At 34.0% G+C, this 17056-nt stretch overlaps 9 protein-coding genes across 9 annotated transcripts; 5 read left to right on the top strand and 4 right to left on the bottom strand.

Moving 5' to 3' along the window:
* Positions 1–607: 607 nt before the first annotated feature.
* Positions 608–1012, bottom strand: NAEGRDRAFT_33608 (uncharacterized protein; the record flags this gene model as incomplete). The annotated part of the gene is made up of 2 exons (XM_002677053.1): positions 608–885; positions 934–1012. Coding segments are annotated over 2 exons (357 nt in total), but the record flags the coding sequence as incomplete, so codon positions are not given.
* A 391-nt stretch (positions 1013–1403) lies between these two features.
* On the top strand, positions 1404–2146 carry NAEGRDRAFT_67604 (uncharacterized protein; the record flags this gene model as incomplete). The annotated part of the gene is made up of 4 exons (XM_002677150.1): positions 1404–1444; positions 1496–1835; positions 1895–1991; positions 2049–2146. 4 exons carry the CDS (start codon positions 1404–1406, stop codon positions 2144–2146), a joined length of 576 nt encoding a protein of 191 aa, XP_002677196.1.
* A 109-nt stretch (positions 2147–2255) lies between these two features.
* On the bottom strand, positions 2256–3570 carry NAEGRDRAFT_79755 (uncharacterized protein; the record flags this gene model as incomplete). The annotated part of the gene is made up of 2 exons (XM_002677052.1): positions 2256–3274; positions 3408–3570. The coding sequence occupies 2 exons, from the start codon at positions 3568–3570 to the stop codon at positions 2256–2258; spliced, it is 1182 nt and encodes a 393-aa protein (XP_002677098.1).
* Positions 3571–4138: 568 nt separating this feature from the next.
* NAEGRDRAFT_49098 (uncharacterized protein) lies at positions 4139–5476 on the top strand (the record flags this gene model as incomplete). Its single annotated transcript, XM_002677149.1, has 1 exon — positions 4139–5476. One exon carries the CDS (start codon positions 4139–4141, stop codon positions 5474–5476), a length of 1338 nt encoding a protein of 445 aa, XP_002677195.1.
* A 179-nt stretch (positions 5477–5655) lies between these two features.
* On the top strand, positions 5656–7128 carry NAEGRDRAFT_67601 (uncharacterized protein; the record flags this gene model as incomplete). Its single annotated transcript, XM_002677148.1, has 1 exon — positions 5656–7128. The coding sequence occupies one exon, from the start codon at positions 5656–5658 to the stop codon at positions 7126–7128; it is 1473 nt and encodes a 490-aa protein (XP_002677194.1).
* Positions 7129–8098: 970 nt separating this feature from the next.
* Positions 8099–10975, bottom strand: NAEGRDRAFT_195 (uncharacterized protein; the record flags this gene model as incomplete). Its single annotated transcript, XM_002677051.1, has 4 exons — positions 8099–8979; positions 9076–9458; positions 9506–9701; positions 9763–10975. Coding segments are annotated over 4 exons (2673 nt in total), but the record flags the coding sequence as incomplete, so codon positions are not given.
* A 1236-nt stretch (positions 10976–12211) lies between these two features.
* NAEGRDRAFT_39155 (acyl CoA synthetase) lies at positions 12212–14428 on the top strand. Its single transcript, XM_002677147.1, has 3 exons — positions 12212–13158; positions 13204–13606; positions 13680–14428. Exons 1-3 carry the CDS (start codon positions 12338–12340, stop codon positions 14385–14387), a joined length of 1932 nt encoding a protein of 643 aa, XP_002677193.1. The 5' UTR covers positions 12212–12337; the 3' UTR covers positions 14388–14428.
* A 147-nt stretch (positions 14429–14575) lies between these two features.
* On the top strand, positions 14576–15160 carry NAEGRDRAFT_79752 (uncharacterized protein; the record flags this gene model as incomplete). The annotated part of the gene is made up of 3 exons (XM_002677146.1): positions 14576–14595; positions 14724–14809; positions 14853–15160. The coding sequence occupies 3 exons, from the start codon at positions 14576–14578 to the stop codon at positions 15158–15160; spliced, it is 414 nt and encodes a 137-aa protein (XP_002677192.1).
* Positions 15161–15198: 38 nt separating this feature from the next.
* Positions 15199–16662, bottom strand: NAEGRDRAFT_36658 (uncharacterized protein; the record flags this gene model as incomplete). Its single annotated transcript, XM_002677050.1, has 1 exon — positions 15199–16662. The coding sequence occupies one exon, from the start codon at positions 16660–16662 to the stop codon at positions 15226–15228; it is 1437 nt and encodes a 478-aa protein (XP_002677096.1). The 3' UTR covers positions 15199–15225.
* Between the last annotated feature and the right edge of the window lie 394 nt (positions 16663–17056).

Genomic DNA, 17056 nt, shown 5'->3' with positions numbered 1-17056 from the left:
ACATGATTCCGATACATGTATCCAAATGATCATTAGTTGAATTGTTATCAATGATATTCTTTTCATCATTTTGATTATTGTTATTACTAGTATTATTATTAGTATTGGAGAAGATCACCTTCTCATAGAGTTCCTTATCCATTGCCTTGACATAATTTTCCAATAGAAACTTGTAGGAGATTAATTCGGTATTGGTTTTGTGGTGTTTGACTTTGATCATTTTTTTAAGAGAGATTTGAGAACGAGATTTGATGAATAAGCTTGTTGTAAAATTAATGGTCAACACGGTCAAGAAGTTTGAGGATGGTGTTGACAAATCACTTGAACATGCAGCTAGTTGTTGATTTGGTTGAAATTGAGTGTAAAAATAACTTTTGTGTATGAGATTTTGAACCATTTGAACTATTGAACTAGATTACAAAATGAGATGCCTTAGAGTCGAAAGAATTGACCAATAGTATCGTTGAACCATCGATGTGAAAAGCCCATGTTTTACAAAGTTAATTCAAGAAAAAAATTGTTCCAAAATCTCATAAAATCCATTTCCTTCCACAAGAAATCCTCGAATAATTATTTCAATAAATATACATTGTGTTTGTTATTTAGATTATTTTTGCATACGTCCTCCTCTTCCACCACGTCCACCTCGTCCTGAACCTCTAGTTGACAAGGCACCTTTCTTTGGTCCTTGACCAGCAGTCTTCTTCTTAGGTTTTGGATGCACTGTTGTGTCTTGCAAAAGATTATCTAAATTTATGGTTTCTGGCAGAATTACATAACGAATATTACTTCCTCTAACACTCATATGTTCAAGTGGTAATGGATTCTTTCCTTTCAGTGTCATCTTGACAGCTTTCAAGTGTGTATTCATACTCATATCAACTCCTATTAATTATTAATCTATCGGAATTGGTCCAATAACAAAAAACTTACCCACAATAGTTCCAGCAATCACAGTACCATTCTTTAATTCTATAGTTACTGATTCACCACTTAGTTTCATCAAAAATCTAAATTATTCATCATACAAAATTGATCCGATAAGTTAGAATGCATATAAAATCCACAAGATCATTAAATTTTCCATCGCAACTCATCATCATTACAGGATAACATTATGAAAATACACATATTAAAATTAATAATGATGATGGAAAAAACCTACCTCACTAGTCTCATCGTTGCTTATATTTTTTATTGTTTGATTCGAATTTTTTATTTTTGTCGTAACACATTCAATTTTTTCATCATCGCACATTTATTAATTATTAAATTATCGGGTGATGATGAAGCTTAAGGAGACTGAAAACACATTCAAATTGTGGATAGAAATTCCAATGAACATATTAATATAATGTCTTTTTATGAAACTGGAAAGATTAATGTAACAATAATTAAAAAAAATGGTTCAAGTATTGTTTTGTATTGCTGATGGTTCTGAAGAGTATGTAATTTAATAATCTAATTATTTAATTGTTTAACAAAATTATAATAGAATGGAATCAGTCACAGTGATTGATGTTCTTAGAAGAGCAAAATTCAATGTATTAGTAGCCAAAGTTTCAAATGATTCACATGATCATTCACTCAAAGTTCTCGGATCAAGAAATGTCAAATTGGAAGCTGATGTTCATTTTGATCAAAGTGTTGCTGATAAAGAGTTTGATGCTATTGTTTTACCTGGAGGAATGAAAGGAGCAGAGACATTTGCTGCCAATGAATTATTGTTGCATAGATTGGTTAAACAGAGACATTCTGATAAGATTTGTGCTGCTATTTGTGCTAGTCCAGCTTTGGTTTTCTCAAAACATAAGATTTTGGCTGGTATTTCTAAGGTAAGCTTATTTGATCAGTTGAGTGAATTTATTTTAATTTATTTACGGTGAAACATTAGGTTACTTGTTATCCTTCACTTAAAGATAAACTTACCAACTCTCATGAATTTGTGGATGAAAAGGTTGTTGTGGAGAAGAATGTTGTAACATCACAAGGTAAGCTAATATGAATAAGTGTCATCTTTATTAACTCAATAATACCAAACATATTAGGTCCTTTTACTGCAATTCACTTTGGTGTTAAATTGATTGAAGTTTTGGATAGTAAGCATGCTAGTGAAGAAGTTGCCAAAGGATTACTTTTACATTAAAAATAATTTATTTTCGCGTATCAACTATTCTTCTTAGTCCTCCAACTAAATTCCAACTATTCTAATCGTCGATCTTCAAAAATAATTTATTGCAAAAAGATTAATCAGTTCACCTTTGAGAATATCCTCCTCTGCTTGAAGCACCTCTACCTCCTCTCGATCCTCTAGATCCTCCTCGGTAACCTCCTCTTCCTCTTCCTCTACCGCTTGGCATTCCATTACCATTTGACACTGTTTCACCAAAAGTTTCCAAATCAACTCTTTGTTGTTCTTGTCTTTCTTGTTTTGTTCTTCTGTTTTTCTTTTCATCACTTTCACGACTGATAGTATCAAAGAATCCAATTTGTCTATCGTATCCTTTGTGAATTTGCTTTTCTTCCAATTCTTTAGCAATTACAGACTTGTCAAGCTTTTGAAGGTTAGCTTGAATATCAAATTCGTCATCGAAAAATTTCTTGTCCTTCTTTCCGTTAGTAGCACTGGTTGGTGTTGTTGGCTTTTTGTCAGTGCTTGTTGTGATTGAAACAACAGGGGTTGTTGGAGTGATTGGGGTTGGCTTAACTTCTTCAACTACTTGTTGTGGTTGTTGTTGAACAGTATCAATTGTTGGTGTTACTTTTGGTTGTTCTAAAACTTGTGTTGACTTAGCTCCTACTACTGGACCATTTGTAGTTGGTCTTTGTTGAGTTGTTGGTTGAGAAGGTTGTTGGGTTGGTTGATTAACTGGAGGTTGATTTTTAGGTGGCATGTTAACCATAGCATTAGGTGGCATCATACCAGGATTGAATCCCATTGGATTTCCATACGGCATATATGGATTAAAGTATGGATTCATGTAAGGTGGCATATTTGGAGGCATCATTCCTGGATTTGGTGGCATCATACCTGGCATATTACCGCCTGGTTGATTAACAGGTTGAGGTGGGAAAGTTCCCATTGAAGGTGGTTGAGAACCAGTTTCTCCTCCTTGTTGAGGTCTTGGAGGTTGAACTGGAGGAGTTTGTTGTGGAGGTTCACATACAGTAAGATCCTTAATATCACTTCCTTTAAAGATGATGAAAGGATAGATCTTATCAAGAGGTGGAATTTGGTCTCCTTGTCTTCTTCCTTCAGTACCAAACATTTTAACTATTATTTGTTTAATACAAAATCATATGATATAATATTAATATATATATTTGATCAATATAAATATCATTAATACAATAACAAATACAAGTGTTGGGTTAATATGACGTCGTTATCAAATTATTTTACATACCATCTCTCAAAGCTACGGTACTAGATACAGTATCAACATTGTACAAAATACCTTCATAACGAATGTCGCTCTTGGAAATTAAACTAATTTTACTTCCAACATAGGGAGTTCCTTGTGGTTGTGGAGGAGGATTTGGCTTGTCGCCAGTGTTTGTTGGTCTCATCATGGAGGTAGATAAAACGCTTTATTTTTTTTAAATTATTTTTTGTAAATTATTTATCTGTGTTGTATGATGAGTGCATTCGGAAGATGATGCTTCTCTCTTCATCGGCTGCTGGAGGTAGTATGAAGGAGTTGAAGATGTTCACTCTGAGATCGTGTTACCTTCAAATTAATCAAGAGTTGGAGGTATGATGATTTGTGTGTATTATCCAATTTCTTTAATGAAATGCCTCTCTGGTAGAACATAAATTAAAGTGGTAACCAATTTTCTTTATTTCAACAAAATATTATTATTGGAAATTAAATTAAATTTGATATTAATTTTATCAAATAATAAAAGAAGCAAAAGAGAAATACTCTAATTATTTATCAAAGTAATCCTCTTAAGAACCACTGAACAAATTTTCCTTTTTCAAACAACCAATTATGGTGAAATTCAATTCAAAAAAATGAAACAACAAGTGAAACGATTGCTTCTCTCATCTGAGAGACAATTATCGTCTGTAAAATCAAAGAATAGTGTATTTTCATTGCTCGGAAATTCAATCTTCAATCATAATATCATCACTATGAGAGGATTTTATAAAAATGTTAATAATACTCTGGAGGGTGGAAGTTTTAAGAATCGATCATCTGCACAACAACAGGATGAAACCCTGTCGATAAAGGAATTTACTAGGATTTTGAAGGAAAAATCTCGTATTAATAACTTGTCGGAAAGTGAATTTGAACATTATTTGGGTTTATTCCCATCGGAAAGATATGACAATCATATTTATAATATTATTATGAGTTTTTATACAAAGAAATGTAATTATTCTAAAGTTGAAAAGACTTTTGAAAAGATTCAACATCCAGATTCTTTCAATTTGACAGAATTATTAAAAGCTTATGCATATGAAGGAAATGTTGAAAAGGCTGAACAAATATTTTCACAAATCAAGTATCCTGACATTCATATTTGTAATTGCATGATTTTACTCTATTCAAAACAGAGAAGTATTGGAAATGTGGAGAAGGTTGTTTCACTTTTGAGGCAAAAGATGGCACCAAATAATTACACTTATTCTCTTCTCTTGGATGCCTATTTCAAAGTTGGAGATATTGAAAAGGCAGAGTCAACTTTCCAAGAAGCTATTCAACAATCTGATAATGCCCAACACAAATTTATTGATACCGAATTGGTAAATGCTCTCCTTTCGTGTTTCTTCAATGCAGGTCAATACGACAAGGTTGAACATTATTTCAACCAGTATATTTTAGGAGAAAAATTGGAAGAATTTGATTCTGAAAAGAAGAAGGGAATAATCAAAAGCCCAATAGGTGTGATACCTAATCAAAGAACTATCGTTACCATGCTTTCAACCTATCACAACACTAAGGATGAACAAAAATTCGAGAGTCTCCTCAAAGTAATGAATTACTTTGGTGTGAAATCGAATGAATTCATCGATACTAAACTAGTTCACCATTTCTTCAATGCCAGAAAATACGAGCAAGTCATTGAAGTTTACAACAATATTAGAAAATTCAAAGAAAAATATCACTACATTTTCATTAGATATTTCGTTCAAAGTTTTGCAGCCCTAGATAGAGTTGAAAATCTCATGATGTACATTCAAGAATTGGAGCAACAACAGAGAATTAACACTAGAAACCTTCACAATATTATTTATGCATTGGCTCTCGTAAAGAAGGCAGATCTTGGAGAGGCTTTCTATCGTAAATACTACGATGAAACCATGGACAATGATGGAAAATTGAGAATTTGCAACTCATTACTGCTATGTTACATTCGTTCTGGTTGTTTTGATAAAGCAGCCCTATTCTACAGCAAATTCCCAGTTAAACCTGATAGAAATACTGAGAGAATTCTTGCTGAAAAGTTTGATAGAAAGAAAAAGTAAATCAGAATTTTGATACACACAAATTATTAAAATTATGTGTCAATAACTCTTTCAATAGATTTCACAAATATCAAGATTACTTGGAATACAACATAAGCACAATGTCTGATTGACTCTTATAATTAGAGAGTCTTTGCTGTGGTTGCTTGTGTTTTAAGGCTTGTTTTCTGTAAAAAAAAATGACTCGAAAGCTTTCTTCGACAACAAAGAAGAGAAAGTTTCAGCAACACTCAACCGAAGATGAACAGCCTCAAAAGTTAGCCTTGGTTGAGAAGGATGAAGCATACAACAAGATGAGTTTGATTAACGATGGAATGTTGGATATGATTAGAAAGGCTGATACTCTTGATTTTCAATACTATTTGGATAATTTTGAAATGGTGAATGAGTTTGTTGGAAATGTGGAGTATTTCGTGATGAAGTTTAATGCTAGTAGGAGATGGAAAATTTGGGACAGACTCAATTCTGATATTTGGGGAGAAATCTTCAGCTACATTCCTACTTCCGAGATGGTACATTCGGTTCAATTAGTCTCCAAGACGTTTAGATCAAATCTGAAAGTAGTTGGTAACTTGGAAGTGTCTTTGATAGGTTTAAAGAGATGTCTTATCAATGAAACTAGAGTGAATTGCATGCTTAGCTACATACACTCAAGAAATATTACTCGTCTGGAATTGCGACACTTTAGTGGCCATGCTTTGGCAGCTCTTGCAAGCTCGAGAAGGATGAGGAATTTGAAAAGCCTTGATTTGTCAGTCTCAGAAATCAATGAATATGCAGCAAACCACTTTTCACAAAGCAAATACATGAAAAACATTACAAAATTAGATTTAGACCATTGTGAAGGATATTTTTCAACTCTCCTTTCAGGAAGGGCCACCAGAAATTTGAAACACCTCAAAATGAATTTTATAAGACATTATGCTCGCTGCAAAGGAACTGAAAAGTTCACATCCTCATGTAGAAAGCTGGAATCCTTAGAACTAGACTACTGTCGAACATTTGATTCATACCTCAATATCAAGAGCTTCATACAACAGAATGCTTCCACTTTGGTACGTCTTTCCTACCTTAATATACCAGGTGATAATGTTTTTTCAGTTCAATTTTCAAAGCTATGCTCTCTTTCTCTGTCAAATATTGTTCTAGATTCATTTGTTATTGAAAGCATACTATTTTCAGGAAACTGTCCTATTTTAACCACACTTTCGGTTCGCGATTCGAAATCTAACACTGCATCAAGGAAGGGGACTGTGGATTCAAATAGATCACTGACCAACCTTTCTATTTCAAGCTGTGACAACTTTGGTTGGTTTTTACCTAACTGTCTCAGTTTACACAAGTTGTCATTGGATTGCACTCAAAATGAATTGTTTGGAAATTTCAGAGCTGCTCTAACTGTGCAAGAGCTTAATTTAAATATTAGGCATTGGTATCATGAACCACTAGAATTCTATGAAACATTATTTAACTCATCTTCTTTCAACTCTGTTTCACTGTTGAAATGTAATTTTCCATCACTCAAATACTGTAATGATGATGTTTGCAAGTCCTTTACAAATCTACAAAAAATTGTTGTAACAAGAATGTTAGGATATGAAGATAGGGAAACTTTAAAAGAATTGTTCCCAAAGATCGATATTAAGTTTTGATACAACTAATTGAATGCATTAAGGTTGAAACCAACACAGCTCAATACATCATATTATTTATCATTTTGATTTTGGAATGTAATTTGAAGGTTGAACATGTGTACTACAGATCTCTTGGACGGGTATTATCAGTTAGTAAAATTTTCTTTTCAAAAATGCAAAAATCGAAATTGGTGTTTAAAGTTGTAGCCTCCCTTAATTTGTTTTCAACCTTAGCGAGTCTATTAACCTTAGTCTTACTTGCGATTGGTGTTGCTTTAATACCAAATAGTTTTACTATACCAAATATGCCTCAAGGGTTCGGCTCGAAAGTATTATTCGGGATGCTGGGTTTCTTTGCGATCATTCAGTGTACCTGCTTGATATTTTCAATTATATGGATGTTGGCAAGCTTTAGAAATGCTAAATTGATGAAAGCTGTAATCTTTGGAGTTTGGCTTCAATTCATTGTTGGTTTTGTCTATTGTGCATGTGCTGCTCTTCTCTTTTATTTAAGTCTAATTTCCTACCCATTATCAAATCAATTTATTGGTGTTGGCATTACAACATCAATTATTGTTTTCTTGTTGGAACTTTGGTGGTTTATGGCTGGTATTTTGGCAACTATGCAATTTATCCAAACAAGATCACTTAATGATAACGCCTCTCGACCAATATTGGTGGATGAAGATTGAACATGTAAATAAAATATTTAATATTTGATCTTGATATTGTAAATTTGGAATGGTTTGAGTGGTGGCATTTCAATAACAAGTGTAGAGTTGTCATGAGTAAATTTGAGTCTGAACATTTCTTCATCTTCCAAAATATTTGTCACAACAACTGCCTTTGGGGTTTGAGGTGATTTGATTTTGAGTTGGTAAGGGGCTGTATGTGATCCGTAACATTCGTGCAAACGAACGACCAAATCATTCAATGAATCTTCAGAAACCTTCAATGTTTCACAGAAAACTTGATCTGTAGTGACACTAATAATTGATTCTTCAGTCTCAACAGCAACAATTTCATTTTCATTCAATTGAACTGGTCTGTCATAGGTCAATACATTAACAGGTTGATTGAGTTCATAAGCACTTTGCATAATACGAGCGTCTTGGAATGTTGAGGCATTGTATGATTGAATAGCATAGGTGAATTCATGATGACCCATATCACAATTAGCATCAGGTGATTTTGGAGCTCTCAATAAGGTCAAGTACAAAGTACCGTCTTGTGTTGCAGAGCATCCATATTTACAATCTTGCATTAAGGCAACACCACTGCCATATTCTGAAATGACCATATACTTTTGAACAGTAACTTCAAATCTAGCAACATCCCAACTAGTATTCTTCAAATTGGAACGTCTAATAAATCCAAATTGATGATCAAAGGTAACATGATCGGAGAAGATATGAGTTGGAACCTTGACTTTCAAGCATTTGTGCTTTTCATGCCAATCAACTTTGTTTGCAATATCCAATCTTGATGAGAGACAGTTCAACGTAATGGTTTGTGAAAGGGAGCTAGTTTCACTAATTGGAAGGAAAACTTCCAAGACACATCTCAATGGACCACTCTCAACAACCTTAATAGTTAATGAACCTTCACAATATCCTTTGATTGGAAGTTCTTTCTCTGAGTGATTAATTTCTACATCCCATGAGTCCCAGAATAAACACTTATCATTGAAGAGAACGAATCTATTACCATTTTGAACAAGTTTTCTATTGCTCTTCAAGTCAATAATGTCAACTGTGGCAGTATGTTCGTTGATAATTACTTCAACAAATTGATTACGCAATACATAGGAATGACCCTTCTTGTTCAAAGTAACCATAGACTCGGTAGAGGAGGCAGATGCAACAATGGCTTCTTGAACTGAAACAGTCTTAAAGCCAGTGGATGGAAGTTGAACAAGAGCCAAACATTTTCCATCAGCTGATTTTTGAGTACAAACTCTATCACCCAATACCTCAGGAGGACAATCTATCTCCACAATTTCTCTTCTTTCCCAAGGGAGTGAGTTCCAAACAGTTATTGCCTTTTCCAATTGAGTTCCATTGGTCTTGGTATTCTTGTTTGTGAGAGCCAAAAGAGCATCAGAACGAATTTCGCTGGCACGTTTCAAAACTTGTTGATGAATTTCTCTTGCATCTGCATAGGCGAGACCAATTGAAGAACCAGGCAAAACGTCGTGGAATGTATTGAGTAAGACATTCTTCCACAATTTTTCAAATTCCTTTTGAGGATAATTGAAACCAGCCAAATTCTTTGCCAATGTGGCATATAATTCAGCTTCTCTCAACATGAGTTCACACTTACGATTTCCCTTCTTGACAGCTGCTTGACTGTGAAAGATGAAAAGATATAGCTCAATAATAATGAAAAAACTTACCTTGTGAAAGTACCACGATGGAGTTCCAAATACAATTCACCTCTCCATGTCTTTAATGGATATTCTCTATTTTCTTCCTTAACTTTATCAAAGAAATACTTTGGAGTTTGTTCAATTACTCTAGGCAAACCTTGAACATCGTGAATTCTCTTAATTCTTTCAAGATGATCAATAACTGGACCACCTCCACCGTCACCTATAGTAATAAATATATAAGTGAAATAGAATTGATAAAATGATTTTTGAAAAAAACTTACCATGACCATAGAGACACAAGCTGTATGAGCTAATTTCCTTATCTTTAAAGTTTTCTTCAGTGAATAACAACTCCTTAACTTGCAAACTGGCATTGTATGTGTCTGCTGGAGGGAAATGAGTAAATACATTAGAACCATCCAAACCTTCCCAAACAAATGTAGAGTTAGGGAATTTGTTGAATAAATTCCAAGAAAGTTTTTGAGTAATGAATGAATCAATCTTACTCAATCTCAAAATTTGAGGGAATGCAGCAGAGTAACCAAAACTATCTGGAAGACTGAATTCTGTACAATAAGAGCCAAATTCTTCCTTGAAGAAACGTTGTCCATAAAGGAATTGTCTACAGAATGATTCACCAGATGGGAGAACACCATCAGTCTCAACCCAAGATCCACCAACATGAATAAATTTACCTTCTTTTGCTCTAGCCTTGATTCTTTCAAAAAGTTCAGGATAATCTTCCTTAACCCAATCATATAATTGAGCTTGGGATTGCATGAATTGGAAATTTGGATTTTGTTCCATAAACTTCAATTGATTAGCCCAACTTCTGCCTGCCTTTCTTCTTGTCTCAGCATAAGGCCACAACCAAGCAACGTCAATGTGACAATGACCAACAGAAATAATATTGTGAGTAGAGTCACCATTCTTTTTACCCAAGAATTTGGCAGCAATATCTCTAGCTTCTTGCCAAGAATCTCTATCGTTTGGATCGAAAACCTTTAACATCTCATTTCCTGTGATGAGAGCTTCTCTTGATCTATGTCTCTTACTGTCCAATTCCTTTGCACATTCCATCACAATCTTGAAATCATACATCAAATCAAAGGCCAATCTGTCAAATAGGGCAATTTCAGCCTTTTTCAACTTAAAGTAACGATTTGGATCTGGAGGATTAATTTGTCCACCAAAACCATTTCCAAACATTTCATTACAAGCAAGTTCAATATAAAACTTTAAACTTCCATCTTGATCAATTAATTTTTGATCAATGTAAAATTCCTCACGTCTATCCCATCCTTCGCCACCATTTAAACCTTGCAATACAACACCATTCTTATCAAACAATAAAGCTTCACTATTACTATTCCACAAAAAATGTACTTCCTTTCCGATCCACTCTTTTGGCACTTGGAAATTAATCTCAAACCAAAAAGTAGCCCAACTTGGACCAAATGAATCTCCAACCTTTGATTCCTTCTTCTCCTTTTCAAAAAGTCCATTTCCAACAACATCATTGAACAATGGTCTCTTGAATAATTGTGTATAACCAACACCCTCTTCGATCAAGCCATCATTTTGTATCTTGTATGAAAATAAACTGATCGGAGCCTTCTTTTCAGTATAAATATGTTTCAATATATTTTCGTTGGAGTTGTAATTCCACTCATCATTGGCGATAAAGTGGCTGAAACGATCGTGACTGATAAACTCTGGTGCACGTTCCATTTTTTTTTTAAATATTTAGAAATTATTAAAAATGTTTTATTTCAATAAGCCACAAATGGCTTAACAACAGAATTTGATAGTCAAGCGAGTCATGGCTAATTTATTTTCACCTTTTCGAGTCTTTGGTGATCACATCAAACTCAAATCCTAAAAAGACGTTTAGTACCTGTTTATTTGAAAATTTAATATGAAATTCAGTAAAATTATCAAGCTGAATTTCAATGTTTTTAATGTTGTTGAAAAACATAGAGTATCAAATGTAAATACAAGAAGTAATGACCTTTTTCCAGCTGTCTACTAAAAAATCTCACTCCTAACCATTTGGTTAGCATGTCCATAATTGGTAAGAGAAATAATAGTTCATTTATTTATAATGTGCAATACTAACAAACACTACAGGTATTAAACAGTTTTGTAAACCCAAATTTCAATTCTTCCGACCAGTTCGCATCTCTTAATTTTTCCTTTATCCTCCACTCTCAGTTTCACAAATTTTCCATCTTTCAATCTTTCATTGTCAATAACATTCATGCAAAGATGACAAAGAATCCCAACCATTTGTCATCATCACATTATGAGCGTATATATTGTTTTCAACCCAGTGATTCTCTCTCGTTTACAACTGTGGAGAGGAGTATATGCAGATATTGGTTTGCTATGGAAGATTTCTCCCTTCGGAAACTTAGAACAGGTTAAAAAAAATACATCGACAACTTATACAGTTCCATCGATCTCGACTTTTACAGTAGTAGTAGTACACTATAATACCCTCCAACACAAATATTGACAATATCTTGTGAATCTATATAGATTGAATTAATTTATTAACAGTATAGTGTAATAGTGCTGATTTTGATGGCTGGTTTGTCGCATATTTTGAGTTTTATTGGCTCTTTAGTCGCTTTTGGGATTAATTTGCTTGACATTGTTTTGTATTATGTTCTTCGTTGGACAATTGGCTTGGGATGGGTCACTCACGACTTGAGAGAAGTCTATGGCAAAACTAAAGAGTTTAGTATTGAAGTTGATGACGGAAGTTATGATCCAAAAACAGAATCCAAACCAAGAAGGGCTCTTGAATGCAGAGACGGTTTATTCTATACACCAATCGAAGGTGTTAATACAATGAAGGAACTGTTGGCTTACACTGTTAAAGCCAACTCAACCAAGGATTGTCTTGGTGTTAGAAAGGCCATTAAAAAGTTTGTGGAAAAGAGAGATGGACGTGATTGGGAAATTATTGAATTTGAAGATGTTGTCTATGAAAATTATGATCAAGTTTATAGCAGAATTATGAATTTTGCATATGGATTGACTAAATTTACTGGATTAAACTCAAAGGATATTTTCGGAATCTTTGAGGAAACTCGTAAAGAATGGCTTATGGCACTTCATGCCTGTTTCCAATATAACATGGTTGTAATGACTTGTTATGCTTCCTTGGGTGACGATGCTTTATGTTGTGCTATCAATGAAACTGAATTGACTGCCTTGCTAGTCAATGAAAAGAGTTTGGGAAAGATTAACAAATCCATCTCACCAAATTGCCCAACACTCAAATATATTGTCTATACTCATTCCATCATTTCCGATGAAAATGAAAAGAAGGCCACAAGTGAAGTCATCTCTGAGCTCTCCAAGAAAGGTATTAAGGTTCTCTCATATGAAGAAGTTGAACAACTTGGTGAGAGTGAAAAGAAGGCTAATAACATTACTCCTGTCAAGGAAGAACCAACTCTTGAATCCCTTGCTTTGATTATGTATACATCAGGAACTACCAATGCCCCAAAGGGTGTCCTCATTTCACATAAGAATATTCTTTCCATTGTCACTGCTGCTGACCAAAGAGTTGGTGACGATCCAAAGATTAAGTATCAATATATTGGCTACTTGCCATTAGCTCACATTCTTGAAATGGCTGCTGAACACGTTATTTTGAAGCGTGGGTAAGTATTTAAAATTGTTTAAATTTTAAAAAAAATATTCTAAAGTGGACGAATTGGATTTGGTAATGCCCGTTATTTGTCTGAGAGAACTGCCAGACCAAAAGGTGATATTGAAGCTATTGCTCCTACAGTTTTGGTTGGTGTTCCACGTGTTTTTGATACTATTAAGAAGGGTGCTTTTGAAAAGATTAAATCATCATCACCATTCGTTCAATGGATGTTCCACAGTGCTTACAATTACAAGTTGCAATCTCTCAAAAGTGGAAGAGAAGCTCCAATATGGAACTTCCTTGTTTTCAACAAGTTCAAGAAGCTTGTTGGTGGTAACTTGGCTTTGATTCTTTGCGGTGGTGCTGCTCTTTCTAAGGAAACTCAAGAATTTTTACGTGTCTGTATGTCATGTTCTGTTATTCAAGGATATGGACTTACTGAAACAAGTGCTGGAGGTGTAAGTAATAATTTGAAGAATTTTCATGATCATAACATTGAAATAATAATTTTCTTATTTTTATTTTAAATAGTGCATTCAATATGGTTATCAACCATTTGCTACCAAAAATATTGGTCCACCTGTTAACACTGCTCAAATTAAGTTAGTTTCTGTTCCAGATATGGGTTATATTGCCACTGGTGATGAACCACGTGGTGAAATTGCTATTAAGGGTAACAATGTCACTATGGGTTATTTCAAGCAAGAAAAATTGACCAAGGAATCCTATGCCAGTGATGGATATTTCTATACAGGAGATATTGGTGTTTTGCACAAGGATGGTACCTATAGCATTATTGACAGAAAGAAGAATTTGACCAAACTTGCCACTGGTGAATATATTGCCTTGGAAAGATTGGAAAGTGTTTATGGAAATTCACCTTTCGTTTCACCAAATGGTATTATGGTTTATGGTGACTCTGAAAGAGATTATGCTGTTGCTCTCATTCTTGCTCAACCTGGACATACCAAACATTGGGCTCAAGATAATGGTGTCACTGGTGATTTGAATCAAATTATCAAAGATCCAAAGTATCAAAAGGCTGTTGCCAACTCCCTCAGAGAAGAAGCCAAGAAGAATCACCTCAACAGAATGGAAGAATTAAAGAACTTTAGAGTCTTGACAGATGAATGGACACCAGAAAATGAAATGCTTACTGCTGCCATGAAACTCAAACGATCGAATATTGTCAACAAGTACAAGACTATTATTGAAGAACTCTATGCATCCAATCATTAATTTATTTGAATATTTATTAAATTGTATTATATTTATTGTATTAATCAATAATTGAAGAATATTGAAAGGATACCACCACCACTCATAATATTGAAGTTTTAAGATATTAATTTACATTTTGGCGCGAGAATGAATGACATGAACATTGGTCATCTACAAAATTATCATTCTTATGAACTACGAAAAAAATGTCTCAAATCCTTAAAATGTAGGTTGTATTTTTGTGTTTGAGGTTGGAGATACATATGATTGTATTTAATAATTGATGACTATGATTTGATAATGGCACCTATGATTTGCGGATAATGATGATTGTATGGAATAATTAAAACATAGTGAAAAGATGAAGATGGCCTCAAAGAGCAACGTTCTTTGGGAGTCTAATTGGAGCAACTCGGAACAAAAGGGTGAAATTCCAATCAGTAAGTAGTATCAATTAATCATCCTCCAACATTCCGATCTTAGAAATCCCTAAGGAAATTCTCAAATGTAAACAAGTCCAAAGAGAAATTGTATTTTCATGTGGTCAAGCTTTGAAAAATCTCTCCCTTGTACAACAAGTCAAATTGCACGGAAAGGATATTGAAAGATGGGATTTTGACTTTGGTTTTGTCATTCCAAACAGTGTAAACTCTTGGGAATCAGTAATTGAAGCTGCAAAGGAAGGAACAATTGGACCTGAAATTTTATCTGGTAACCTTACTATTGATACTGCCTTTTATGATGGTGATAAGCTCATTGCTTCTAATAGAGTTAGAGTTTTCTATGTTTAAATAACAACAAATTGTATTAATAATATTAACAATAATTTATAAATAGTAATTAAATTGTACAAGTTTTATTCCTTAATATCCATTTGGTCTTGCTTTGATGGAATGATGTATTGATCTTGGAAACCTTGTAAGAAAGTGGCTGATCTCTTAACATCACAAAACAATCCGAAAACTTTCCTTACATCATTCATATCAACTTCTGGACTCTTTCTCTTTTGGGCGACCAGTGAGGCTGTTGTCATTAATTGGAGAACGTAACGTAATGATGTATTTTCAGAAATTTTGACTAACAAGTCAAGAGCTTGTTGAGAAAGGTTAACATCTTCTTCTTCACATCTAATCTTGATAATTTGTGACAATTCTTCGTTTGTATATGATGATGTTGAAATGATAAGAGTACGATCGAGCAAATCAATTGGGATACCGTGTGGACTCTTAATTTCTGTGCCTCTAATACCACTGATACCACGATTAGTAGCCATGATAAGAACTGGAGCCATATCACTTTCAATAGCTCTATTCAAAAATGAAAAACATTCAATATCCAACATGTGAACTTCATCAATAAATAAAACACCTGGCACAATTTCTGCCTTTCCTTCTTCTCTCCATTCTGCAACTTTTTGATCGATTTGTTCTCTAACTTCACTCTTAATTTCACCAGTATCACCAGCAAAGAGAGCAATAAAACCTTGACTTCTACTGTTAATCACATCAATTTCGTGTAATGTAACCATATGTTTAGATTCCTTTCTCTTTTGTAATTCACCAGAAGGTGTTTGTACGAATTTAGTATTTGGTCCCATAGCATCATAATCACCTGTGGCAGATATTGAACGACCTAATTTTGTAATTTTTCCTGTTGCCTTATCAATTGAAATAACATCCTTGCTTTGTACTTTTTCTCTTTGCAAACTTTCAATCATTTTAGCTCCGAGATCATAAATTGTTTCCATATCAGTTGTTTTAATGGTAATTTTACCAGTCTTTCCTTGAGATGCACTACTAGAATCCAATGGTCTATCAATTTGAATTTCAACAACTTCTCCTTCAATTACTTCAGATTCCTCAGTAATACGAACTCCAATACTTCTTCTGAAAGCTTGTGTCAAAGCTTCGGTTTTACTCATTTCCAAAGAGAAAATTTCAGAACCAGCAATTGATGTAAATGGTGTTTCAGGTCCCAAAGAGTGAGCCATACCCATAGCAATAGCGGTTTTACCACTTCCTGGAGGTCCTCCGATCAAGATTGCTCTACCAGCAATTTTTCCTTCCATAATCATTTTAACAATTACACAAGCAGCTTTTCTGGCTTTTTCTTGACCGACCATACCTTGGGAGACATTACGAGTTGAGAATGAATCATCTACACCCAAACCACGAATGTGTGAGTGAGCACCATGTCTTTCAACACGTGTAACATCTTTAACTTCTTGATTGATTTTTACTGAAGACTTATTCCGAACATTTAATTGATGATCCTCATCGGCTCTACTTACCATCCTTTGTTGTTATATTGTTTTTCTCTACAATTTTTCTTTATACAATCTCTTGTTGTATTTGCTGTTGTTGTTGTTGTTATTGCACAAAAGATGTGATGTTGTAGGGAAGTCTTTCAACAAATTTTTTTAATAGAATAATTTTACTTCAATATGCTATCATCGCGCCAACGAGATTTGAAAATTAAAATACAACACACAAATTGAATCAAATTGTATTTGAATTTGTATGATAGGAAGCTAGCTTAAAAGAACAATGGCTTTCAGCACTTGTATTGATAAATATTTATTAATAAGACGCATGTTATTGGAGTCATAAGAAGAGGAATTCCTTCCCTCGGAATTTTCAAACCTTGTTGGTGTTATGGTTATTTTAAAGCTCTTCTGCACAAGAGAT

The sequence above is a fragment of the Naegleria gruberi genome, assembly GCF_000004985.1.
Source record: "Naegleria gruberi genomic scaffold NAEGRscaffold_24, whole genome shotgun sequence".
NCBI classification, from domain to species: domain Eukaryota; phylum Heterolobosea; class Eutetramitea; order Acrasida; family Naegleriidae; genus Naegleria; species Naegleria gruberi.
This window is presented reverse-complemented; position numbering and strand designations above follow the sequence as displayed.